At 42.8% G+C, this 27,959-nt stretch overlaps 1 protein-coding gene across 4 annotated transcripts; it reads right to left on the bottom strand.

The window, feature by feature from the left end:
- On the bottom strand, positions 1-27,929 carry LOC140650582 (phospholipid phosphatase 1-like). Of its 4 annotated transcripts, none has more exons than XM_072859102.1 (4): positions 27,854-27,929; positions 17,846-17,903; positions 3,493-3,669; positions 1-205 (listed from the first exon to the last, which is right to left on the bottom strand). In XM_072859102.1, the coding sequence occupies exons 1-4, from the start codon at positions 27,895-27,897 to the stop codon at positions 176-178; spliced, it is 309 nt and encodes a 102-aa protein (XP_072715203.1). In that variant the 5' UTR covers positions 27,898-27,929; the 3' UTR covers positions 1-175. The 4 variants fall into 4 exon arrangements, with proteins under 4 accessions (XP_072715203.1, XP_072715200.1, XP_072715202.1 ...); XM_072859099.1 differs by lacking the exon at positions 27,854-27,929 and adding an exon at positions 24,636-25,578; XM_072859101.1 differs by lacking the exons at positions 3,493-3,669; positions 27,854-27,929 and adding an exon at positions 24,636-25,578.
- Positions 27,930-27,959: the final 30 nt, after the last annotated feature.

Genomic DNA, 27,959 nt, shown 5'->3' with positions numbered 1-27,959 from the left:
GGCTTTTACTTATATTACATAGTTAGAGTTGTGAATTTTTTTCCTTTTGCAGAGCAAGACACATGAGGTGGGTCATTCTTCATGGTTGATGATTACTGTCAAAATGGTTTCCGTTTGTTGGAGTCTCACATAGGGTTGGTATAGGAATCTTCTTTTGGTTGAAATGTATATCCTCTCACTTTGAAGAATCAGACACATACACAGCCTAAGTGAACAAATTAGCGTTAAGGTCCTGCACTTGTAAATCTTTGAAACAACGGATAAATGCTTTTGCAGAAGGTAAATTCCTTAAACAGATTAGAACATTAGAAAATTGCTAGAAAGTTTCATATCAAATTCTGCCATCTGTTCTTTCAATAGCTTTTTCTCCAGCTATTAACTCCCCCATTGACCACTTAGCCACTGATGGTTTAAACCAAATTCAAGGCTTGCGTGCTAACTGCTCTATATGCCTTATCAGGCACTGCTTCATTACAATAGCCATAGTTTGAACAACTAAATGAAGGAACAAGAAATGCTTGCTGAGGACCCAATTGGTATGTATGGTTAAATTTATTCTGTAATTTATGTAGAACAGGACATGAGAGCTTGTGCTTTAGCTGAGCAAGAAGTTTCAGTGGTTAGTCACTAGTATTCTCTTGAGTGTCACTCTCACTTGCATTTCTTTAAAAGCTGGTTAAACCAAACTTGGACTCCTCACCACGGCAAGGCTCACAGCAGCTCCCTCCCTGATACACGTGTCTCAATCACAGCCCCTAGAGCTGCAAGACCAACTCTACTGTAGAGTATCCTTTCCTGCATTCTTTTAAACATACCACCTCGCTTCTTTCACAGCTACTGACTGTAAGACAGGTCCATTGATCCAATTCTGCAGCTTGCTCTCTCCCCCCCCCCACGCTTCACCAAGTCATACTAGTAGAGGTGCTAGGTACAGTGCTGCATGAAGTACAATAAATGAGAAGCCTTCTCTCATGAGCCTTCCCTTCCTACATCACCTCTTTCCCTCCTACTGCAAATCTGAAAACTGCAGAACACAGTTTAGGGAGACTGAAGAAACCATGTTCCACACTGAGGGCTGATTACCCAGCATGTGGCTTCAGCTACACACTAGGTGAGTTTCAATTTCCAGTTAAATGCTGAATTATTTAATATCTTTATCAATGATTTGGATGAGGGGATCGAGTGCACCCTCAGTAAGTTTGCAGATGACACCAAGTTGTGCGGGAGTGTTGATCTGCTTGAGGGGAGGAAGGCTCTACAGAGGGACCTGGACAGGCTGGATCGATGGGCTGGGGCCAATTGTATGAGGTTCAACAAGGCTAAGTGCCAGGTCCTGCACTTGGGCCACAACAACCCCATGCAATGCTACAGGCTTGGGGAAGAGTGGCTGGAAAGCTGCCCAGCAGAGAAGGACCTGGGCGTGTTGGTTGACAGCCGCCTGAATATGAGTCAGCAGTGTGCTCAGGTGGCCAAGAAAGCCAATGGCATCCTGGCTTGTATCAGAAATAGCGTGGCCAGCAGGACTAGGGAAGTGATCGTGCCCCTGTACTCAGCACTGGTGAGGCCACACCTTGAATACTGTGTTGAGTTTTGGGCCCCTCACTACAAGAGAGACATTGAGGTGCTGGAGCATGTCCAGAGAAGGGCAACGAAGCTGGTGAAGGGTCTAGAGCAGAAGTCTTATGAGGAGCGGCTGAGGGAACTGGGGTTGTTCAGCCTGGAGAAAAGGAGGCTGAGGGGAGACCTTATCGCTCTCTACAACTACCTGAAAGGAGGTTGTAGAGAGGTGGGGGTCGGTCTCTTCTCCCAGGTAACAAGTGATAGGAGGAGAGGAAATGGCCTCAAGTTGCGCCAGGGGAGATTTAGACTGGATATTAGGAAATTTTACTTCACTGAAAGGGTTATCAAGCATTGGAACAGGCTGCCCAGGGAAGTGGTTGAGTCACCATCCCTGGAGGTATTTAAAAGACATTTGGATGAGGTGCTTAGGGACATGGTGGTCCTGGTAGTGTTAGGTTTACGGTTGGACTCGATGATCTTAAAGGTCTTTTCCAACCTATATGATTCTGTGATTCTGTGAATTCTCTCAATTCAGTTTAGTGCTCCATTTCCTATTGCTTTTCCAGCATGCTCTTACCTCACCTTTCTGTTTCTGGAGGTGAACACTTCAGTTCTTTCAGCTAAGGGTTTGTTTTTGTTTTCTTGTTTTGGGGTTGTTTTTTTTCTTGGGGTGTTGGGGGGGGCGTGGGGGGGTGTTTGTTTTTTTATTATTTATTTCCTCAACTTTCAACTCTTTCTTCACTGTAATACCACTTTCTAGTCATTCTTGGATTACCAAGCCTCAGTAAGACATCCTCTTAATCACCAACCCCTTTCACTAAACTTATTTTCCTAATAAAAAGTACCCTTGTCTCTTCTATCCCTGATACTTCTCATTCCCTGCACTCCTTTTCTTAGAAATTGAGATTGTACCAAAACAAGGGGTAGGATTATGTTTTAGTCAACACAGACATTTAATAACAGCTAATGCAGTTTGTATGGTTTCCCAAACCTGCTCCGAGATTTGTTTTTCTAAATTAATTCTAACAACATTCTTAAAAAAAAAAAAAAGCATGCTTTATCTTGAAAAAAAACCAACAAACCATACCCTTCTGACTTTCAGCTGAGAAAGCATTATTTTGGAGGTGATTCTTCCAGGTGAGCCTCAGTTCTTGGTAACCAAATTCTTCAGCATGACCTCAATTAGTTTATGTCTCTGAACCAGAAGTGTCTCTTCCTTGATCTGTCCCTTCCCATGAAGATTTATCCATGGCACACTCTGGTGGCAGCCAGCACAACTGCTTGGCTGCCACTAAGTTAACCAGGCCTGCAGCTTCAAGTTTAGCTGATTTCCTGTTCCTTAGGATAGCCTTTCACTCATCAGTACAGCTAAGCATCCCATGCTGGTTATTGTGAACACCCTTTTAGCACTCAAAATGCACACAAGAAGCGGTAAAGGGCTTTAATTTCCCATCAGACTGAAAAAACTTAACAAGAGGCTGTAGAAGCTGCCAGCAGGAAACTCTTTCATGCTCTGTCCTTATTCTTAGAGGCCTTTTTTTGCCCTGCTTACCTTGTACACAGTTCTCTGCCATTATACTTGGGATTTAGAATTTGGCTAGAAACAAAAGGTATGGTTATATATAGAGGCCCACATGTTTTTGTAGTTGGCCATTTCCATCTCAGTTATTTGAAAAGCTCTCGGGCAGGGACAATTTCATGTTGTCTAACAGCTAAAACAGCCTCTTATCTCATCATTGGCCCAGAGTCTGCCTCACTAGCCATAGTACTATTGCTACACCCAGTTCAAGGAGTTTTGCCCCTCTCCAGCAATTTTCAGAGCATCAGGAAGACAGGTCTGCTTTCCTCTGGACACAGCCTGCAATTCTAAGGTGCTGTTTATAAAAGCAGCATTTAAAAACCAACACACACACCACCTCAGGAATTACTTACAATGAGCACAGCTACCACTGCTCCCTGAATGAGTCCTGTTAAAACATCACTCCAATGATGTTTGTAATCAGAAACACTCAAGAGACCCACATAGATGGATGCAGCAATAAGACCAAATTGTAGAGTAGGACGTACAAGTCTTGCCCAGTCTCCTTTCATTCTGGTCTGAAGGTAAAGCTAAGAGGAAAAGAAAAATTGTTATAAAATGCAGTAAATACAGAAGCAGTTATCAGTTAAAATTGTCTTGGGTCTGTTCAAACAGTTGAGCTGGAACATTTGTGGACATTATTATGTCTCAGCACTGATTTCAAGTGCTATGCTCTCAAGTATGCTAAGGCAGAGTTTGATAGTCAATGTTGATCTTTGTTTTATATAAAACTACACAACACTATCATATTGTTATGATACAGAAAAACTTGCTGTATTTGTGACAATGTGACATATTACTATTTTGAAGATAAAGATACTGGTAATAACAGAGCCATTTAAGGCTTAGAAAGAATCCAATGGAAATCAACGCAGCATTTTACTCCTACATTGACTACAGGTAAATCTGTCTTATACAAAGAATAGCTGGCAACTGTCCAAATGTACAGTCCTCTAAATATAGGGAGCCCCATCTTGCTCTGAGCAGGAAGACTTGAGTATAATAAAGTTGAGTATATATATATACACATCTTGAGTATAATAAATATACATCTTGAGTATAATAAAGTTGACATATAGCATACATAGAGCTGACAAGTTTTTAGCTTTATTCTCAATTCCAGTTACCTTTAGTATTATCAACTTTTAGCATAATATTCCAGCTGTAATTGTCACAGCTAACTTGAGTATAATAATTGATATTATCTAGGATCACATTCTTCAGTTGTCACTGGTGTGTTTCACTGAACTCTATTCCTAGTCCTTTCTAGCTGCATATTAATTACGTTACCACTCTGGTAAGCAAGTGGATGCATGCAATTCCCATCCTTTTTCCTCTCCCCTCAGCTGTATTTATGTTGTGTATATCTATGCTCTTGATGCGTCATCTCAAATTCATTCTATAAAACCATAAAATTTAACTCCATTACTTTCCCATCTAATCTAAGACCTTCCTTTTGTCTCCTCTGTTCTGTCTAGGACAGAGACCTCTTATTTCAGCAATAAGAGGAGCTTCTCCAAGTGCACCCTGTAAACATAATTGAATTTGTTCTGGAACTTGATCCTGTCACCAAAAAAGGCACCATAGTTACCGTATTTACAGAGAAGAACCATACGGTTGGAAATTATTAAACATTTCAAGTATATCTTTTCAGTACCATCTAGGAACTTCAGGTCTAGTACAAAACCTTAATTGACAGTCTTGCAAAATCATAGAAACTAACTAAAACACAGGCTTCAGGCACTAAGACAGCATACTAAACTGTAAATCCCTCCAACTTCAAAAGCCATGGCTCCCTTTTAGAAGCATTAACATTTACAATGTAAATACAGGCATAGAGCATACACTGTGCAAAGGTGCTACTTTCCAAAGTTAAACATTTTGGGAATGTTTGGTTGGTTTCTCCAAGTAACTTGCATCATAATTTTGGCATGCTTTTTCAGCTATAAATGGAGCGTCAAAAAGATTAACCCTATCCATAACTGGTTCTCTGTAATAGCAAGGTCAGGGTGAAATCAGGCTCTGGAGAAGCTACAGCTAAGCCTGAACTGAAAAATAATTTTTTCCCCTTGAGTAGTAGGCACTCTGCATATTTCTGGGGACCTTAGTTTCACCACTAGGGAAAAAGGGAAAAATAGTGTTTAGCCACTTCAAAAATTAGCTGTCACACAGTTCTTTTAACAAAAGGTGTTTTAATGGTCTTATATTAATACTACTTCTGGATTTACGAACAGTAGACCAGAACACTACCTGAGTACCAGATAGAGCGGAGGTGGGTCCAAGGAGCTGGTAGCCTACAAAGAGCTGGCTGATTATTCAATACTGGCTGTTCTTTCCCCTTTCCCTATTCCCACTAAATTCTGCTGAAGACAGCTAAAAATACCTTGCTGTAATAAAGTTTTTTCCATGTAAGCATTTCTGGTAGTTGGCAAAGATGTACAGTCATATTAGAAAGAAAAAGTGTTATGCAACTGCAGATAGGTGGGAAACCAGGTTTACTTCTGAACAGAGAAAGAAGATGAGGCAAACCTCACAAAAAGCAAGCTTGGAAAAATGCCAGCCCCCAACACCAAATGACCAATAAAATAGTCTTTGAATCTCCCTTAAGCAGCATGTATGCAGGACAAATTTCTCATCTTTCTGCCTGACAAAGCAGCAAACAAGAAACTTGGATTTAACATCTACATGAAGATTTAATTTCTGTACTAAAAGAGTAATCTCTAGTCACAGAGAAGATCTGGAGCTGCTTTATCACCTGCAGAACACATGCAGTTGGCTACAGGCTTTATCAATTCTAGGTGCTTCTTGCAGATTTGCACACCATCAACTCCAGTAGCTATACAGGAAATCCCCAAAGCCCTTCTTGCACCTTCTACCAACAGATGGATTTATATTGTTCTAAAACTAGGTCTGAGAAGGGTGAGAAATCACACCACAGATAAGTTGTCAGTGACTGATCACTGCTGTGTTTAACCAGAAGAACAGCTGCTACCTCTGAAATTTTTTCTGATATTGCTTGTTCAATTGAGAGTAATTTCTTATTAACCAGCTGCTGCAATGGCAAATTCCATGTTATTTTTAAACAAGTAACTTGAAACTGACATTGCTTTTAATAGGCTCAGGCAGTCATGCTCCCCTGGAAAGATTCTTCCTACTACCACGACTCACTCTTAGAAAAACAGCAGCAACATAGCTGAGCTGAAACAAGCCAGTAGTACCACACAGGAAAATAAAGCAGCCAAAGAAAGGAAGGAGCTTTTGCCTTATAATTCCATTAAATATAAACCAAGGTTGATACCAGAAATATGCCCAAAGAGTCCTTGTTATATAACATTATATGCACAATATAGAGATGTCCTGGTGTTATGCTGCATTAACACTTATTATTATTTTGACCCTGTTGACTAACAGAGGGCAATGACTTCAGACTGTTTACAGAACCCCTCCCTATACATGCAGCATGCCTCTGTTTTTTGAGCCCGATTTTGCTCCTCTTTGAAGTAATTTACAACACAGGCATTAAAAAGGGAAAGTGAACCAAATCCCTGCCTGTCTCCCCACCCAAGTCTCTTTACTAGAAAGGAATAAACTTTACAACTAAAACTTTTCATCTACAGAAGCAGCAGGAACTTTAGGAAACATCATCTGGTTAATAGCACCATAATACCCCTTACCAGCATTTCACTTGTTGCTGAGAAATATATTTGTGAGCCTATGAACACAGTATGAGCATCCAAAGCTGTTCTGGTAGCAATATGCAGGAGCACATTGACAATCAATGACAGTTATTTGACCATGCTATCTTCCCTGCTATCCTGTTTCTGAGCACCTGTCTGATCTTTCAGTAATATCATTCAGCTATGATCTATTTCTCTTCACTCCTCCATCCTCATGTTTTTTCTTTCTTTTTAAAGTGCAAAAATAGATTTCATAGCAACTTTCTTGTAATAGGATTAAATAATCTACAATTCCCCCCCCCCACCCCCCCAGCTAATGCTTACTCTATAATACCTCAAGTTGCGCCAGGGGAGGTTTAGACTGGATATTAGGAAAAATTTCTTCACCAAAAGGGTTGTCAAGCATTGGAACAGGCTGCCCAGGGAAGTGGTTGAGTCACCATCCCTGGAGGTATTTAAAAGACGTTTGGATGAGGTGCTTATGGACATGGTGTAGTGGTGGTCTTGGTAGTGTTTGGTTAATGGTAGGAATTGATGATCTTAAAGGTCTTTTCCAACCTATATGATTCTGTGATTCTATAATTAAAGTGTTCTCTATACCACACACATCCTGAACACAAATTTCTTCTTAATCTGTGGTCTAGTACTTCATTTCTAAAAATACACACAGGAATGAAGAGAAACTTACAGCTACTTTGTGGCTTCTTGCAAGAAGCCACAAACATGAATGGAAGGGTCTCTGCAACTGGAGAATTATTTGCTACTCTTAACATTTCTAGCATAGCTTTCAAATATTTGCTCTTCCACCAAAGCAGTATTAATATACATATACACACACCTGCCCACCTAATTTTAAAGTACAGGGACTTCTATTTCCTAGACGGACTTCTGGAGTTGTAACCATGCAGCTTCAAGAGAATTTCCTTGAAAAAGAGTGTGTTGGGGGGTTTTCCCCCACCCAGGAAGAGTTTTACTTATACCTATTGATTTTTTTTCTGTCACTGTCAAAAATTGTTTTCTTTAATAGGATTTTATGTTTCCTGATATCAAAAGGCCTTGATAATCCCATTTCCTACAGGTGTCCTATTCTGTCCTAAGGAACAGAAGAACAGTTTCTCTTTGGAAGTGTACCTATTTTCCCCCGAGAAAGAATATTGTTTTCCTAGAGAGAACTCCCCCATGACATGGGGAGATCAGAACACTTCTGAATTTGAGTACAAGAGGTCAGAGTCTGGAGGAGAAAGAAAGGTGCAGAAGGTCAGTTCTCTTATGAAATAAGCCTTTCTTTGAGAGACCATAGTAGTCAATACAAACTTTGGGAGAGAGCAAGTAAATAGGCTTAGCATTTACCTTTAGCCATGTCTAACTTTGGTTTCATGATCTCTACCCTGAGCATTAAGAAAAAGCCCTATGGGATTACTGGTTTGCTCTTTTAACAGGCACAAGATTCTACTGCAGTTATAATTAGTATCTGGATCCATTATTGGCTACAGTTAGAAAAGCTTATACTTTGAAGCAAGTCAGCTGACCCAAAAAGTCCCAAGAGCCGCAAACAGTAGTCAGTGCTGCAGAAATCCACCATAAGGATTTTTCCCAAACCAAGCAGCTCTGAAACAGTAATGCATAAGCCACCTCAAGTGTGTACACATGTATGTGGTTGGCTTTGGGATTTCTGGAGTGGAGGGAGGGGATATGGAGGTAATGTGTTTTGGGTTTGTTTTGTTAATAAGGAAGGGGTGGAAGGAAGAAGGGAAAGTGCAGGAGGCACCAGTGTTTGAAAGTCTTCAGACTTTCAAAAAATAAAAAGAACCAGCCTCAAAGTAATTAATATGGTAAGAGATGGGTCAAAAAAATCTCCAGGAGACCTGGAGATAAGAATAATGGCTGAGAATCCAGGCACATTTGTAGGATAAGAAAGTTCTATTTCTATGGATATCTATGGATAAGAATGGAAGAGCTGAGACAACACATTCACCCTGAATTCTTGCATAATGCTATGAAGCAACAGAAAGCGAATGTTTAGACAGATGGATGATCTGCCATCTCCCTGTTCCATTCCTGCTCAACAACGCAGTAGTACAAAGACACCTCGCCCTGTTCACACTAGGCAACAGGGAAGAAGAGAGGCCCCTTCACAGATCTTCCAAGCTTTCTACTTCTTCTGTGAAGGTTTGCAAAATAGCTCTTCCCTTTCTGCATGTTACAGGAAACTTTAGAGATTCCTTTGTATAAAAGCTAATTTGTATAAAAGCTATTATTCAAATAGCTTTGTATAAAAGCTATTAAATCATATTTCAGCTAGCACAAACCCTGGAATTCACAGAAGTTTAAGAAATCCAGGAAACTGAATAAAAATTGCAATTCTCAGTACAAAACAATGGCCAACAGCCACAAGGTGTGCTGAGAAATAGCATAACTATCACACACGAGCTTGTGTTTATGCAAATATTACATACAAATGCAACAGCTCATTTTATACCTGTAGCACCGTATATATTAATAAACACAGAGCTCTAGGCATCAACCAGCAAGACGCTGCCTGCAAACCAGAAATCAACGTGCAGTCTGTTTGATGTGAAGCTTGATGTTAATATGAATAATGCCTATCTCCCATGTAATTTTAAACACAATAGGCTCACATCCAAACAGAAAACTCTATTAACAGCACCAGAGATGTAGCAGAATTCATAAGTCACTCATGAGTTGGGGTTCTTAAAACCACAATACAGACTTAGAGATTTATTTCACCTTTTTAATGGTATCTCCTCCTTTTCTTAAAAAATTACATATTTATGATCCCTGATATATCTGCAATATTATCTGCTCTTTAGTTTTACTTTGAGTGGGCAGAAAACAAATGAGAAAGAGGCAACATTTCAGAAATCATTTTTCCCCTTCCAGTGAAGGAAAAGGATATAGGTCTGCAGTTACTCTAAGGTGGAGGCTTATCTGGGCTGCTGTTCAAAGGGATAGTCTATCCCTTTTACACTCTCACCATGTACTCCTGCTGACTCCCCTGTGCCAGCTCTGATGTTTGAATAGCCCTATGGTGAGCTGGTACAGGGAACTGATCCGTTGGACAGATGAATTAAGGGGAAAAAATAGCCAGACTAGGGAGAAAAGGCAGAATATGTACTAGCCTGGTCTCCAAGATAGCTGCAGTCAAAACGCAATTGATGTGCGAGAGCTGCCTCCTATGCAATGGGAAAAAAAAATCCTGTCTTTTACTAGGTTAATAGCAAAACTCTCAATTCACTATCAAAATACAATCAATCTATTCTGTACAGACATTTCCTACTGGACAAGCAATAGTTTTCAGGGCTTTTAATCCTCCAGCCTCAACTTGGCTGTACATTGCAGAAATAATTGTTTATTGACATCATTTTACCATAAAGCAGGATAAACAATAATAATATTTTATTCCACTATGAATGCTTACACTTGGCCATTTTCTGATAAGGAAAAAACTAAATGTGTTCCTTCTACTTGAAGGAACACATTTTTCTGTTGTATCTACCAAGTTATAGAAACCTTCACTAGAAGAACATAAGCACTGCAAGGTATTGCTTTCAGCTCAGTCCTACAGGAGCCAATTCACAATAATCTCATCAGTACTGACAGCCATAATTCCCAAGCACACTACAGAGAAGTCATTTTTCTTTTTTTGCTTACTATTAAAACGTCTAAATACCAATATTAAAAGAATACTAAGAGCACATACAAGTAGGAGAAGCACAAGCGTCTCCATATTTCAGCCTCACAGCATGACCAGTTATCCTTTATTTTTTTCCATCTCTGCTTCAAGTAAGATGCTTGGTACTGCCCAAAGCTACAGCCAAACAAAACATTTTCAGTAAGAAATGTCTTTTCATTAGATTTTGAAGACTAGGTAGTCCTCAACTTTCATGTGGGCAGGAACACATTAGGGACTGTTCTGTAGCTCTAGTAAGTAGCACTTGGGAAAGTAAAGAAATATTGCCATGCAAACAGACATACCTAGAATACTGTGTTAAAGGCTCCTAGGCTCTTATTTGGGTACTGTTTCACTCAACCTCCAATTGCAACATAAACAATTAAAGTAAGAGGTTTCAAGAGCAAAGCTTGATTGGCACATTTAGGAGCACGAGTACAAAAAAGCAGACTAAACCCCACTTTCACTTGTGTTTAGCCTATGTCCTCTCTGCAAAAGGAGCAGGCTGTCAGCCCAGGTCACTGAAATACCAGTCACCTTCACATTCTCTTCTGTAATTCCTCATTTCCTTGGGCACACAAAATGTTCTTTCCCAATGAACTTTGGGAGAGCTTGAGAGCAACTCAAGTTACATGGTGCAGAGACTCATCATCCCCTTTCATCCCAAGTCGAAGCAACACAAACACATTGTCATCCCCAGAATAGCAGGGCAGCTTGGCCAGGTTTCTGCAGTCCAGTTCCTCATTCCAGGTTAGGTGCAGGCAAGGAAGTGCCCAGGCCAGCTACAGCCAAGACTGTCTCCATTACAGCAACCTGATCCTCAGAGCTGCACTCATTTCTGCCAGCTGCAACAGTTGCAGTGGGGTCATTCTAGCTACTGAAGACAGAGCACGCGCATTTAACATTAATTTATAATAGCTTTCAGAGAGAATTTAAAAAAAAAAGTCGAAGCAAAAAATTATGATTATCTCCCACTCTTGGGGAAGGGTGCTAGTTTGGTTGCATGGACATTGCTAGAACAGGTGTTCAATTACACTCATCCTCCCATTCTCTAAGCCAAGATAAAATGGTTTTGTTGGTATAGGAGAGATCATGCCAACTGTTTAACTATGAAAGAAAAGGAGAAGCAGGGGGAAGGGACGACAGAGACTTTTTGGGATCCAGCATCTGTTATTAATTCACTGGGTTCCCACACGCTGTTGCTGCTCAAACTCCCTCTAGTTTCCACATGAAGCTGTTATTCAGCTTCCCAGAGATAACAGCTCAGTCTGGACCCAAACTGACCCATCTAGCTCTGCCAAATCAATCTCAAAATACGTTCTCCACCACAACTTCCTGGCTTGACAGTCTGCAAGCAGATTTTTCCATGGTTTCACTCATTCCATATACCGATAAGTTAGTAACTAGAAGAAACCAGAAGTCTAGCCTAGAAGTAGGCTGAAAACCCAGGCCTTAACCTGGTCCAGCTAGACACAACAGCTTTTTGACAAGTACATGGCAACATAACATCCAGTTAAAAATACAGCAGTGATCTCTATGCTATAAGAATTATAAGTGATATACACTACTGCTTATTTAAGTAGGCAGATTAGATAAGCTATTTAACATTTCCTGAAATTACTCAAAACCCATACATTTCCTCTGTATTATCATTCTCTTAGAACTTGTTAGGTAAATGTTTTATGAAACAGAATTAATGCATTCTTCTCCTTACTCTGCAAATGAGCAAACTTCCTTTCTCAATGGCAGGTGCCACAGTCCAAGTCGCAGTAGGCACTGTCCTTACTTCTGTTTTAATGCCAGATAGTCACATACAGCAAGCTACACAAGACCAGTTTGAATAGAGATTTTGCACACGAACACATTGACAATACAAACATGATAACAAAAATGTAGATTCATTATAGTTTTCCTTAAAAGGCTTTAAGCAGGGACTAGCTTAATGAAGCTATCAATTATGGAAGTACGTAAGTTGATATGGTATCAAAGACTCATTCCTTTTATTTAGATAACCTTTAAGCTTGACTGCTACATGCATAGAAGATGAACACTGTTCATGCAAGGAACTTAAAGGTAATATTAAGTAACTGTAAATGCTGGGGAGCAAAAGTTATTTATGTCCTCCCAGAAAGACATGAGCCCAAATTACATACCAAGTATTTCTATTCCTAAAGTTAAGTTCTGCTCTCCAATCCTGTCCCACAAACCAAAAGACAAACTAAGGAGAAATGTTCCAAATTCCCATATATGTGCTTGCTTAGACTATTCCTTTTGAACAGTTCATGTAGCATGATATTCTTACATAATTTACATTTAGGAAGAACTAAAGAAATATGACTTTTCAATTTGGAATTTTAAACTTTTCAGCTTCTATCCTTCCCTTCCTTCTGAACTAAATCACACATTTTCTTCTATATGTTCCTGAAGCAAGGAAATGAGAGACCATCTAGTTAAAAACCCTGCTTCCCAGGTAATGAAGCCCCCAGAATATGAAGACATTGAAGTCACAACATTCCTAAGAGAATTTAAAAAAAAAAAAAAAAACACCACACCAAAACAAAACAAACAAAACAACCCCCCCCAACCAAACAAAAACCAAACAAACCTAAAAAAACAAAACCAAAAAACCCAACCAAACCACAAAAAAACCCACACAAAACACAAACCACCACATCACACCCACGCAGCAGCACCTACAGCTTACAATTTTTGCCAACTATTTCCTTCACATTAAGTATAAAGCCTGAGCTGCTGGGTGTTTCCATGTACCCTGCCCTCACTATGAGATGGGACATGCAGCACAGGAGTATGTTCAAAACTGCAGTTTTTTTCTCCCAATACCAGAGAAGCCATACAGTCAGAACTCTGATACCACAGTTCCCACTGAGACTCATGGAATTTCTCATGTTACTGAAGGTTTAAACAGTGCTTCCTGCAAAGTACTGCGCACCTGTAACCAGCAGAAGTCACCACTGTCGATACATAGCACATTGCATGCCTGTTCCTGTACTTGCTTCCAGTTGGATCCCCTGCTAACCTCTCGCACGAAACCATTCCTTGGTAGGGATCACACAGATGACTGCAGAGATGTTTCTAAAGCCCACTCATGTATTGCCAAAAACAAGCACTTATAAGAGATTTTGTAAAAGAAACTACCTATTAAGTAAGAAAAAAAACATTTTAAACTACAAGACTTCAACTCAGGCTGCAGCATTTTGAGTTCTCTCAATATTGAAGAATCTTTTTTTCCAAAGATTTTTATATCAGTCTAACATAGCTACAAGAAGAGCTTCCTCCTTAAATCAATCCTCATTCAAAGCATAAAGAATCAGTGACACCCCATGTCCTGGTTTCAGCTGAGATAGAGTTAATTTTCTTTATAGTGGCTGGTATGGGGCTATGTTTTGGATTTGTGCTGGAAACAGTGTTGATAATACAGAGATGTTTTAGTTGTTGCTGCACCAGTCAAGGACTTTTCAGCTTCCCATGCTCTGCCAGGTGCACAAGAAGCTGGGAGGGGACACAGCCAGGATAGTTGATCCAAACTGACCAAAGGGCTATTCCATACCACATGACGTCATGCTCAGTATATAAAGCTGGGGAAGAAGAAGGAAGGGGGGGACATTAGGAGTGATGGTGTTTGTCTTCCCAAGTAACCACTACGCATGATGGAGCCCTGCTTTCCTGGAGATGGCTGAACACCTGCCTGCCCATGGGAAGTAGCGAATGAATTCCTTGTTTTGCTTTGCTTGCGTGCGCGGCTTTTGCTTTCCCTATTAAACTGTCTTTATCTCAACCCTCGAGTTTTCTTACTTTTACTCTTCCGATTCTCTCCCCCATCCCACCAGGGGGGAGTGAGCGAGTGGCTGCGTGGTGCTTAGGTGCCAGCTGGGGCTAAACCACGACACCCCACTAAGTAGGAAATCAGACCCTGAAGGATTATTACTCTATAGATATTGCTGTAGCTGTTCACAAGTCAAAGCATCCAAAACATTTGAAAATACTGATGAACCACGTCACGTTCATTTTTAATCCATCATGTGCAAGTGCACAGAACAGAAAATAAAGCTACAGTTTAACTGGTTTGTAATTCAGCAATTCTGCTTTAAGTAACTGAAGCTGCATAAGTATTTCACTACTTTGCCTAGTATTTTGCAAGGTGGCTTGATTTAAACCACATACTTCAAGCATCTCCCATTTCACAGTTGCAGTGTTTGTGCTGTCTGTGGCAAAGATCATTTCCCCTTTGATTCCCCCAAAATGTTCCCTCATTTTTGAAATGCATACCCTGACACAGTACACGTGTTCAGCAAGTAACATTTAAGAGTATGCTTTCTGCAGTATGCACGTGTGGCAGAGTCCTTCAGTCTCTCCAGAAACCAGCATGTCTGGTTATGATTAATACTGCCTATGAGTAATGACACATGTTAACGATTCTGTCCTGCTCATGACTCAGTCTGCAGCTGGAGTAAGTGTGCAAAGAGCAGACTGTCCTGGTTTCGGCTGGGATAGAGTTAATTTTCTTCCTAGTAGCTGGTATAGTGCGGTGCTTTGGATTTTAGTATGAGAATGATATTGAGAACACGCTGATGTTTTGGCTGTCGCTAAGCGGTATTTACATTGGTCAAGGACCTTTTTTTTTTTCTTTCTCCCCAGCTTCCCATGCTCTGCCAGGTGCCCAAGAAATGGGAGGGGGCACAGCCAGGATAGTTGATCCAAACTGACCAAAGGGCTATTCCATACCATATGATGTCATGCCCAGTATATAAACTGGGGGAGTTGGCCGGGGGGTTGCGATCGCTGCTCGGGGACTGGCTGGGCGTCGGTCGGCGGGTGGTGAGCGGTTGTATAATTTTATTTTATTTTATTAATTTTTTTTCCTTTCCCCTTTTTTTCCCCTCCCTTGGGTTTTGTTCCTCTTTCTCTCTCTCATTGTATTCCTTCTCATTATAATTCATTATTATTATTATTTTGTTCCAATTATTAAACTGTTCTTAACCCACGAGTTTTCTTACTTTTGCTCTTCCGATTCTCTCCCCCATCCCACCGGGGGGGGGAGTGAGAGAGCGGCTGTGTGGTGCTTAGTTGCCAGCTGGGGCTAAACCACGACACAGATGAAGCCAGCATCAGAGTTCAGTTAACAAACAGGTCATCAAGTGCCACTGGTTTGGTTTAGAGCCAGTGGCAGTACTCTGCCTTGCCATGTGGGAGGGTTAGAAAGCAGTTTTCCCTAACCTTCCCCTGCAGTAGCTGTCTGCTTGAAGACATCTGGGTTTTTTTGTTTGGTTGGTTTGGTTTTGTTTGGTTGTTTTTTTTTAAAAGACCACATTCAATGCAAAGGTTGGTATGCAGTAATGCTGTGTTAATCAGCAAGGAAAAAACATCCTGCACAGGAGTTAACCTTCTTCACATGTCCTTCTGAAGGCCTTCCAACAGTTTCAGAACAGAAGTACAAGTCTAATCTCCACAAAGCCTCTTATTATTTGTACTGGGCAATAGCTCAGCCAGAATCACAGAATCGTATAGGTTGGAAAAGACCTTTAAGATCATCGAGTCCAACCGTATACCTAACACTACTAAGACCACCCCTACACCATGTCCATAAGCACCTCATCCAAACGTCTTTTAAATACCTCCAGGGATGGTGACTCAACCACTTCCCTGGGCAGCCTGTTCCAATGCTTGATAACCCTTTCAGTGAAGTAAAATTTCCTAATATCCAGTCTAAACCTCCCCGGCACAACTTGAGGCCACTTCCTCTCATCCTATCACTTGTTACCTGGGAGAAGAGACTGACCCCCACCTCTCTACAACCTCCTTTCAGGTTGGAAAGACTCCTTTCAGGTCTCCCCTAAGCCTCCTTTTCTCCAGGCTAAACAACCCCAGTTCCCCCAGCCACTCCTCATAAGACTTATGCTCTAGACCCTTCACCAGCTTCATTGCCCTTCTCTGGACACACTCCAGCACCTCAATATCTCTCTTGTAGTGAGGGGCCCAAAACTCAACACAGTATTCGAGGTGCGGCCTCACCAGTGCTGAGTACAGGGGCACAATCACTTCCCTAGTCCTGCTGGCCACACTATTTTTGATACAAGCCAGGATGCCATTGGCTTTCTTGGCCACTTGGGCACACTGCTGGCTCATATTCAGGCGGCTGTCAACAACACCCCCAGGTCCTTCTCTGCCTGGCAGCTTTCCAGCCACTCTTCCCCAAGCCTGTAGCATTGCATGGGGTTGTTGTGGCCCAAGTGCAGGTCCTGGCACTTAGCCTTGTTGAACCTCATACAATTGGCCCCAGCCCATCGATCCAGCCTGTCCAGGTCCCTCTGTAGAGCCTTCCTACCCTCAAGCAGATCAACACTCCCGCACAACTTGGTGTCATCTGCAAACTTACTGAGGGTGCACTCGATCCCCTCATCCAAATCATTGATAAAGATATTAAACAGGACTGGCCCCAATACTGAGCCCTGGGGAACACCACTTGTGACCGGCTGCCAACTGGAGTAAACTCCATTCACCACCACTCTTTGGGCCCGGCCATCCAGCCAGTTCTTTACCCAGCGAAGAGTACACCCGTCCAAGCCATGAGCAGCCAGTTTCTCCAGGAGAATGCCGTGGGAAACTGTGTCAAAGGCTTTACTGAAGTCTAGACAGACAACATCCACAGCCTTCCCCTCATCCATTAGGTGGGTTCACCTTGTCGTAGACAAGACAAGAAACTGGGGTGCAGGAATAGATGAAGAACACCTCCTCCTCCAACCAAGGTTCTGGCTACTCATTAAAAAGTTTACTGAATAACAAACTAATCTCCAATAAATCACTTACTGTTTAACTCTCTTAACATGATATTTGTTAAAGACATTTGTACCCTTCTAGTTAAAGGAGCTAAGTTAAGCCATGCTGTCTTGGGGGGGGGGGCGGGCGTGAGGTGTCAGGTCTTTTTTAGTTGTTGGGGTTTTTGTGTGTTTGGGTTTTTTTAAGTAAGTTTTTTATGTTTCATTAAGTGAGACATATCTTTTTATTATTATTATTTATGGCTTGCAATACTTTTAATATAACCAAATTTAAGTAGCAGCGTATTTTCCAAACCTACTGTCAACACGTTTGTTTGGGACAAGACACAAGCCAACTACCATATAAATATTTTTAGGCATCTTGAATATAATTCTGCTACTTCTTGTTGCAGTATTTGTGGCCTTATCTTACAAATCCACTTATCTCAGACAAACATCCTACAAAAGAAGTGTCCCTTGCACAAAGCAGCCAAGTAAATGTTTTAATTTTGTACTAGATAACTAACAGACTTTGTTGCTATGTAGATGGAAAGAGCATACTTACTGCTAGGAAGAGCATGCAGTACATGGAGAACGAAGAATGGCCAGAGTAAAACAATAGTCTGGAAGAGAAGAGAGTAGATGTTTCATTGTTTTTCATTTGCAACACTCAGTCTACAGTGATATTAAGTTATCTTACACAAGTGAACTAGTAAAGTGCAAACATCCCCATGCTTTTTCTTCAAGGAAGCTACCTAGGCAAAACAGCAATTGCTCATGTCTGACAACAGCTTTTGACAAACAGCACAGACTTCACTACTCAGCAGCTATCCTATTTCGGCATTAAGTTGATCTCAACATCAGGTAGTAACTGCTAGTCCTTTAACTGAAGCTTGAACAGCAAGTGAACACATCCTCAAAGCCAGAAATAAAGTGTCCTTTAAAGCAGCATATTTGTTTCATCATCTTGATAAATACCAGAACAAAACACTGTAAAATATTATCAATTTTAAAAATTACTTGTCTGAAAGTCACAATATGCATATGAGAATAAATGACACATTAATCACTCAAACTGATGAGTTGCATTTGGTCACCATCAAGAGGCAGTAGTTAAATACTCATATCTAGATGTTTATACCATGTATACATGTTTGTTAAATGTACCAATTCATACAGACCACTACCGTCTATCATTGAAGGGTAGGGGGAAAGGCAGGAAGGCAGTTCATTAGCCAGCCAACCTCAAAAGATGACACCACATCTGATATTTGTAGGAATAGCTTCATACTTGGATATCTGTGGTGGGTTGACCCTGACTGGACACCAGGTGCCCACCAAGCCACTCTATCACTCCCCTCTTCAGCTGGACAGAGGGAGAGAAAAATTATAATGAAAGGATCATGCATCGAGATAAGGACAGAGAGAGATCACTCACCAATTACCATCACGGGCAAAACAGACTGGACGTGGGGAAATTAATTTAATTTATTGCCAATCAAAAGTCAGAGTAGCATAATGAGAAATAAAACCAAATCTTAAAACACCTTCCTCCCACCACTCCCTTCTTCTCAGGCTCAACTTCACTCCCGATTTCTCTACCTCCTCCCCCCAAGCAGCGCAGGGGGATGGGGAAGGGGAGGTTGCGGTCAGTTCATCACACATTGTCTCTGCCGATCCTTCCTCCTCACACTGTTTCCCTGCTCCAGCATGGGGTCCCTCCCATGGGAGACAGCCCTCCACGAACTTCTCCAACATGAGTCCTTCCCATGGGCTGCAGTTCTTCACAAACTGCTCCAGTGTGGGTCCTTTCCATGGGGTGCAGTTCTTTAGGAACAGACTGCTCCAGTGTGGGTCCCCCACAGGGTCACAAGTCCTGCCAGCAAACCTGCTCCAGCATGGGCTCCTCTCTCCACAGGGTCACAGGTCCTCCAGGAGCCTGCTCCAGCACAGGCTTTCCATGGGGTCACAGCCTCCTTCAGGGCACATCTACCTGCTCTGGCGTGGGGTCCTCCACAGGCTGCAGGTGGATATCTCCTCCACTGTGGACCTCCATGGGCTGCAGGGGACAGCCTGCCTCACCATGGTCTTCACCACAGGCTGCAGGGGAATCTCTGCTCTGGTGCCTGGAGCACCTCCTCCCTTCCTTCTTCACTGACCTTGGTGTCTGCATAGTTGCGTCTCTCACATATTCTCACTCCTCTCCTCCGGCTGCCGTTGCGCAACAGTTTTTCCCCCTTCTTAAATATGTTATCCCAGAGGCACTACCACTGCCCCCGATTGGCTCAGCCTTGGCCAGCAGCAGGTCTGTCTTGGAGCCGACTGGCACTGGCTCTATCGGACATGGGGGAAGCTTCTAGCAGCTTCTCACAGAAGCCACCCCTGCCGCCCCCCCCGCTACCAAAATCTTGCCACACAAACACAATACAATATCTCATTTAAAGAGTGGCACCGTTGCCTTCAACTTTTAAAGGCTTCTAGCAGGTCCAGACTGAAGGGACTTGACAATTGACGCTGACAGTCCCGTGGACTCCTAGAACAGGGTGCCTTTGGCAAGGTCCTCCCCTGCGCAGGTGGTTTCTGCAAGGAGTCAAGTAGCAGAGGCTTAAAACAAATCCCACCCACCTCTTTGTCAAGAAGAAACAGCAAAATGGAAAGACATTTCTGATTCAGTCTTAAGTGGAGAGATGAAAAACTGTACTTAAACTATTTTTTTCTATTTTATGCACAGAGTCTTGTAACTGTGCTGTTTCACAGGCTTATCAGCCAGGTCACAGCCAGGCTTCTGGCTACATAACACAGCGCTCCTCGCTTAAGAGAGTTTGGCATACACAAAGCAAGCCAATTTAATAAAAAGTTTCATAGCTCTCTGAAGGGAATGAGATACGGACTCCAGTGCTGGTGTTAAATCGAAGACCCTTTATTGAACTATTACATGGCTTATATACTTTCTAATTGTTTGTACATGCGCTACTGAGAGAACTCTTATTGGTTTATATGTCTTGTTCACGCGTCCTTCATGCGTTCCTTCAGCTAATACAATTGGCTATCTTTTTGCAACTTTGCAGCTCCTTTCTTCACAACAAAAAATCACGCGCTCGCCTATCTCTCTCCAATCCCATCCACTCCTACTCCTGACACACAGCCTCCTTCCCTCAGGCATAACCCAAACTCTCAGTACTTCAATCTTGTTAACCCTTTCACTCCTGCTATGCCTAATTCCTCCTCAATTCCCCCTTTTTGTTTTTCAACAACATTTTTTTTATTTTTTACACCATTTTCTGCAGCATTCCTTGGACACGTGACAATAAACAGGGTAAAAGCAACAAGATACATAAAAATATACCGATAACCAATAACCCAGTTTTTAATAATGATTTAAGCCACCCACTTATCTCAATCCGCAAAGCAGGCGTTAACATTACTGGTGGTAGAATTACATTTATCTGCAGTTAGCACTCCACTTGCTTCTTTTTGTATTAACCCTACCTCGTCTATAGGCAATCCTACAAGACATGCATGGAATGGTTGTTCCGGTTGTTCCCTAGATACACAAAAAGCAGTTTGATTCAGCATTCGCGCTAAAGACACCCATTCTATCAAAAGCAAAGGATCATTATTGGTTGCTCTGTAACTTTTATCACGCAGCATTTCATTGGTTTATAGTTATCTTGTTCCTTCTTTTGCGTTCTTTTGTTCTCTTTTTTCCTCTTGGTCCCTCGCCCACAACCTTAGTTCAGAGACGTGTTTATTAAGTCAAGGTCATCGGCGTACTGATCTTCTATATTTCCCCTCCTTTTTTTTTGTTTCTATGAGCCAGACTGATTGCATCGCTTTACTTATCATTTTTTGCAAGCATTGCAACAATTTCTTTTTTTTTTTTTTTTTTTTTTGGTGTTATCAAGGTAAGGCATCCTAGGGTACAAAGCCCTCCAGATATATGAGAAGGGATACCTTACCATGCTCTATCGCCACAAATCAAAAAAAATTCCTGCCCTATCCTGTTGGCGAGCGTTACCCATATGTTGTTTCGGGGTTGGATGGAGACCCATGGCTCGCTGAGCCCGATGATGATGCTAAGGAGGATTATGCTTCTAACCAAGGTCGAACTCCCCGTGCTGGTACCCATCGGGGCCCTTGACCTGTGGAGACACAAGCGTATCCTCGACCCCAGGTTATTAATTGATACGGTCCCTCCCAGCACCCTGTATTTAGATTTTTCATCATTACCATTGCTTTCTCCCGCAATATTGGTGTTAACCCTGATTCCATTGCCTTATAATGCTTAACTATAGGTGGAATATCTTCATGTTGAAAAGGTAACGATAGATGGTTCATTACATACAGAGCTTTCCCCAACCTGTTTTGCGGCGATTCCTGAGCTTCCCCCTTTTTTTGTTTTTGTAAAAGAGTTTTCAAGGTGCGGTGTGTGCGCTCTATAATAGCTTGTCCTGTGGGGGAATGGGGTATGCCTGTCTTATGGCTGATGCCCCATGTGTGGAAAAACCTGCGCGTCGCGTGACTAACGTATGCAGGGCCATTGTCTGTTTTTATCTCCCTCGGAATACCGAGCGCCGCAAAAGCAGCACGGAAGTGGCCTTGGACATGTCGACTGTTTTCGCCCATCATTGCGGTAGCCTATACCGCATGAGAGTAGGTATCGATGGACACGTGAACATATTTATGTCGACCAAACTCAGGTATGTGGGTCACATCAGTCTGCCAGAGTTGAAGAGAAAAAAAACCTCTAGGGTTTGTCATAAAAGATGGTCCAGATGGTTGTTGTTGACAGTCTGGGCACGTTTGAACTATGAGTTTTGCATCCCCCACAGATATCACGAATTGCTTTGCTAAAACTTTGGCAGATTGGTGGAAAAATTGGTGTGACAACTGAGCTTGGGTAAGTGTGTGTGGTACAGGAGTGTGTAATGCCATATTTGTTAGGTAGTCAGCTCGTGCATTTCCTTCTGTCAAAAACCCTGGTAAGTTTGTGTGGCTTCTAATGTGAATCACAGAATAGGGATGTCTTCTCTGCTCTATTAAAAATAATAATTCCTTAAATTTCAAAAACAGAGCTTCTTTTGGTACGTTTTAACTGCGCTCTTTCAATGCGCTGGACTACTCCTACAGCATACTGCGAGTCTGATACAATATTTAAAGGAGTCAAAGGCCATTTTCTAAAGGCCATAGTAATGGCGTGCAACTCAACTAACTGAGGTGAACCCTCAATTCGTTCTATTTGATGTTGCCATTGACCTTTTTCTTTCCATGTAATTACCGCTTTTCCTGTCTTCCCTGACCCATCAGTAAATACTGTGGTGCCCGTAATGGGTTGCCACTGATATAGTGGCCTATTTTTGATTTTTACATTATTATAAAAGGTAAACATTTTATGAGGGGGGTGATGAGTATCCATTTGCCCATCAAACCCTGCTAAAGCTATTTGAAGTTCCAGGCTATTTTGCAAACACCAATTTAGGTAATTTTTTACAACTGGAAGGACAATAAGTCCAGGTTCTTCCCCAGTCATTTGGACAATTCGTTCTCTGCCTCTTTTGATTAGGGCAGCAAACAGCTCAATGCGAGTAACAAGAGTCTTTGTAGGTTGATACGGCAAAAACACCCATTCTAACACTATAAGGGGGTCTCTTTCCTGGGTCTCCCATTGTCCAATAATTGCTAAAGGTTGTTGTTCTCAATTACAAAGGTATAACTGCACGGGTAGATTTTCAACTCGTCAGTGACATTGCTGCAGGGAGAGTCTTTCATTCACTGTTCTCAGTGCATCTTTCGCCGCTGTGGTCCATTGTCGTGGAGAATTAAGATCAGTGTCCCCTTTTAATAACTCGAACAATGGTGCTAATGTTGCATTGTCTATACCACATTGTGTTCTGATCCAATTTATATTGCCCAATAGTTTTTGTACGTCATTCAATGTTTTGATGTCTGTAGAAATGGCCACATTCTGAGGTTGAATGGTTTGTTGTAATATTTTCCACCCAAGATATTTCCAGGGTGCCTCCATTTGGATCTTTTCGGGCGCAATCTGGAGGCCTCGGTTTTGCAACGCGCTCCTTAGAACAGGTAACGCCTCTTGCACTTGGTTGTTCGTAGGGCTAGCAAGCAAAATATCATCCATATAGTGATAAATATACATTCCTGGAAATCTGAGTCGCACAGGGTGTATGGCTTCGGCCACATATGCCTGACAGATTGTTGGAGAATTTTTCATACCTTGAGGTAGGACAGTCCAATGATACCTATCCATTGGTTCGCCTCGATTTACTTTAGGCACTGAAAATGCAAAACGAGGTGCATCTGCAGGGTGCAAGGGGATTGTAAAAAAGCAGTCTTTCAAGTCTATAACTACTATGTCCCAATTTCGGGGTATCATGGTCGGTGAAGGTAATCCGGGCTGGAGTGACCCCATTTCTTCCATTACTTCGTTTATTTGTCTCAAATCATGCAACAGTCGCCATTTTCCGCTTTTTCTTTTGATAACAAATACCGGAGAATTCCAGGGACTGGTCGTAGGTGTGATGTGCCCCTGTTGGAGTTGCTCTGCGACCAACTCCTGAAGTGCAGCGACCTTTTCTCTGGGGAGCGGCCATTGATCTACCCAAACGGGCGTCTCCTTTTTCCAGGTTAGTTTCATTGACGGTCGCTCATCAATGGCCGCTACCGAAAATTTCCGGGACAATTCAGGGTAAAGCCGCCTTGTGCCATCACGTCCCTCCCCAATAGACTCATGGGTAAATTAGTTACGTACGGGCGTACGGTGAATGTGGATCCTTCTTGAGTTTTAATGCTAAGCAAGTTAATACTTTGAAAGGTATGTGAAGTGCCACCAATGCCAACTAATCCTTCTGTGGGGGTGGCCGGTGGCCAACTGCGCGGCCAATCTTTCAAGGCTAGCACGGTAACATCTGCCCCTGTGTCTATGAGAACCGGCAGCTGAATACAAGCAGGGCTTGTGTGGGGATTATACAGCGTCACGGTAAGCATAGGCCTAGCGGCGGCAATCTGCGTGGCCCAAAAAATTGCAGGAGGACCGGTTGATCCAAACCCTGCCTCACATCGTTCGCAGTTCTCAGCCTGTGGAACTATGGCCTTAAACAGGATGAGCTGGGCAATTCTAGTTTTTCTCGGTATAAACACTGGAGGAGAGGGGTCCAGACCATGGCTTGAATCTGTCCTTTAAAATCCGCATCAATAACTCCTGGCAAAACGAACAGGCCCGTCAAGGTGGTGCTAGATCTGCCCAACAAAAGTGCGCTATACCCTTGCCCTAAGGGCCCCTTTACATTTAGTGGAATCTTTTGAACATGGGGTCCCCAAAGGGTAAAATCCGTTACCATGGCGACATCCAGTCCGGCACTCCCTCTGGTCTTGGCGGAGAGGGTGTCCACGGTGACGATGTCTGCGGCGTTGTTGTCGCTGCAGCCGGTGTCGAACTTCCGGCCATCATTGCCTTTGGTCGGAAGTCCAGCGTGGACCGCCCTTCCGGCCCGAGGGGCGGCGGAACTTGTGTCATCGCGCGTCCCCGCCCCGCGCTCCGCTTCCCTGCCGCGTCGGCAGAGGTTGTCCTTCCGCATTGTATCGTGAACGACACCGGTTGGCCCAGTGCCGTCCCTTTCCGCATCGTGGACATAAGGTAGGAGGATTAGAACCAGCGCCCCGGCCAACAGCTGACCCTCGCTGCGGGCAGTTAGCAGCTAGATGCCCTACGGCATGGCACCGATAACATCGCTTGTCTCCAACAGCACCCCGCCCGATATTGAGGGCAGCAGCAAACGCCCCGGCCAACGCAGCAGTGTGATGTTCAATAGATCCAACTCGATTGCACGCTTCGATCATCTGTACTAACGTAGAGTTAACAGGCAGTGCTTGCAATAACTTTTTGCAGTCTGTATTTGCATTTTCTACTGCTAGTTTCAGCATTAGGGCTTCCTTCGCCTCACGATTCTCAATTTGTTTATCTAGCGCATCCCTCAGTCTATCAATGAATTGCATATACGGCTCTTGGAGCCCCTGTCGTATACTAGTAAACGATTGTTCTGGCTTTCCAACTTCGGGCAACCGCAGCATAGTCTGGAAAGCTAATGCCGCGGACTGTCGGAGAACATTCGGATCCAATCTAGCTTGCAATCGAGGATCCAGCAAAGGGTCGGTGCCCATCAACTGGGGAATTCCCGCCCCGGCAAGGGGATCGCCATCTTGCCGCCCAAGATTACTCAGGGCTGCCACCTCGCAGGATTCTTTCAATTTTTGCTCCCAAAACAATCGCTGGGCTGGCATTAAAATCATTGCGGCCACTTGCCGTGAGTCATACGGGGTTAGCAAATGTCCTGTCATAACATTCTCTAACAATGACTGAGTGAATGGTGCGTTTAAGCCGTACACAGTGACAGTCTTTCTCAATTCCTTAATTAGTTCCCACTGGAAGGGGGTCCACTCATTCGGCCCATTGTCTTGTACGCACACCGGAAACACAAGCCCCGCAGCTTCCCCATCCTTCAGTGCCTCCCTACGGAGTCGCTCCCACCGATCTCGGGGGTTGAAAGCCTGTTCTGCTATTGGCGTGGGTTGTGCTTCTGATGCATGTATCGGACGCGCGGGGGGGGCTTCAACGGGGGGAGGGCGGGAGGGGGTGGCTCCCCCAAGTCTATAAGAACGTCTTTTTCCTGGGGCTTGCTCGCAATCGGTTCACTATCCCCTGCTTGTGCCGCCTGAGCGACTGCATTCTGCACTTTCTTTTCTGCTTGCCACGATCGCAGGGTCTCGGTTACTAAACGCCAGGTGGTCATAACTTCAGTGGCGGTGGTGTCCCCCCTGGACGCTGCCTCCCAAATCTTCTCCCCTGCCTATTCCCACGTTTTCACATCAAACACCGCAGATACTGTAAAGGGAGCCCCTTGCTTTTGCAAAAACTTCAGTAATAACTTTATCTTATAGTGGTCGTACTTCACCCCTCTTTTTATTAGGAGCTGCATTAATAGCTTAAGTATGGCCTCTTCCTCAGCTGATATATTAGCTCCCATGGTCACTGCCCAGCCGCTCACCTGTTTCTTAAGGTGATGTCCCGGGATTAAAGCCGCAGTCCTGCCGCCGGCTTGATTCGTTCAGCTGGGGTTCCCTCCGGACGCTACTTGCAGCGCTGCTTTCTCCGAATCACGTCGGGGTCACCATTTGAAGGGAATGAGACACGGACTCCGGTGCTGGTGGTAGGGGGAGACCCTTTATTTTCCTGACGACACTTCTTTTATACTTATCCCGACTGGCTCACGCGAAGCATGCGCAATGCACGTGCTTATTCTATCCATCTGATTGGCTCTGTAACTTTTATCACGCAGCATTTCATTGGCTTATAGTTATCTTGTTGTTCCTTCTTTTGCATTCTTTTGTTCCTTCTTCTGCTTTCCTTGTTCCCTTTTTTCCTCTTGGTCCCTCGCCCATGATCTTAGTTCAGAGACGTATTTATTAAGTCAAGGTTATCGGCGTGCTGATCTCCTACAGTGAGGCACTGGAACAGGTTGCCCAGAGGGGTAGTGGAGGCCCCATCCCTGGAAACATTCAAGGTCAGGTTGGAGTGGGCTCTGAGCAACCTGATCTAGTTAAAGATGTCCCTGCTCTTGCAGGAGGGTTGGACTAGATGACCTGTAAAGCTCCCTTCCAATCCAAAGCATTCTATGATTCTATGATTCTAACTATCAACACTTGGTTATCACCCCAAACCTAATTCTGAGAATAACCTTTTCAGATATCATTGTCCACAGCGACCAAACCAGATCACTTGGATATAATGCCACTGTTATAAGCTTACTAAAAAACCAGCACATAACACCTTATATATTGGATTCCTATTTTCAGTTCTTCTCAAGTTCACAAACAAAACAGATATGTTGAATCTGAAGCAAGTAGGCATTGCCAAAAATTAAATGGTTGTTTTTTTCAAGGAGAAATTGCCATGCTCACAATAAAGATCACTACATTAAGAAATTATGGACACAAATAAATAATGGAAAGAGGGAGTAAGAAAGAAACTATAGTTTTAGTATTTGTTACAGAAGTACTGAATCCTGTAATATTCTGATCATTTAGAAGCTTGGATTTTTCTACTGTAGAGATACAGTCACTATGCTTAGTCATTATACAGTAAATTAGAATGCAGATGCATCAATTCAACTTTCTGAAAGGCTCAGCAGTCAACACCTAATAAAGTGTGTAGTGAATCCTCATTTGAACTATTTCCAGAGAGTTTTAACTGGGATATATCTCTTTATAAGCCTTCACGTTTACTTAAAAACATAATTGGAAAAAAATAAAACACAGGGTAGGAACTCCATGGTTAATTTTGGCATATGTCATTTGCAGGAATCACAACTGGAAGGAATCCTAGTCACTGAGTCCTATTTCACAATGCCAAGGAGCAATGCAAGAGATATTAAATCCCAAGGAGATCAATGAGAATATCCAGTTCATGATTTCTGTACCCACTACATAAGACCCACGGCCTCAAAAGTTGCAGAAAACAAGAGAGCAGCAGCTACCCCTATTCACAATCTCCACTCACCTGAGGAAGCTTTTTGTCTTCATCTGACAGACAATCAATTGCATTATTGAACACTTCTTCAACCATCTTTTTTTCTTCATCTAAGAAGGCAATTTTTAAGTTATTA

Source organism: Ciconia boyciana, chromosome 4 (assembly GCF_034638445.1).
Source record: "Ciconia boyciana chromosome 4, ASM3463844v1, whole genome shotgun sequence".
NCBI lineage: Eukaryota > Metazoa > Chordata > Aves > Ciconiiformes > Ciconiidae > Ciconia > Ciconia boyciana.
Note: the sequence above shows the minus strand (reverse complement) of the source record. Positions and strands in the feature narration are given on the sequence as shown.

Excerpts from the sequence above, each read along its gene's own strand:
- LOC140650582 (XM_072859099.1), bottom strand. The coding sequence starts at position 24,875 with ATGCGGAAGGACAACCTCTGCCGACGCGGCAGGGAAGCGGAGCGCGGG. Across the intron at positions 17,904-24,635 it reads CCGGACTGGATGTCGCCATG|ACTATTGTTTTACTCTGGCC; the intron begins GTAACGGATTTT and ends CTTCTCTTCCAG. Across the intron at positions 3,670-17,845 it reads ACTGCATGCTCTTCCTAGCA|CTTTACCTTCAGACCAGAAT; the intron begins GTAAGTATGCTC and ends TTTTCCTCTTAG.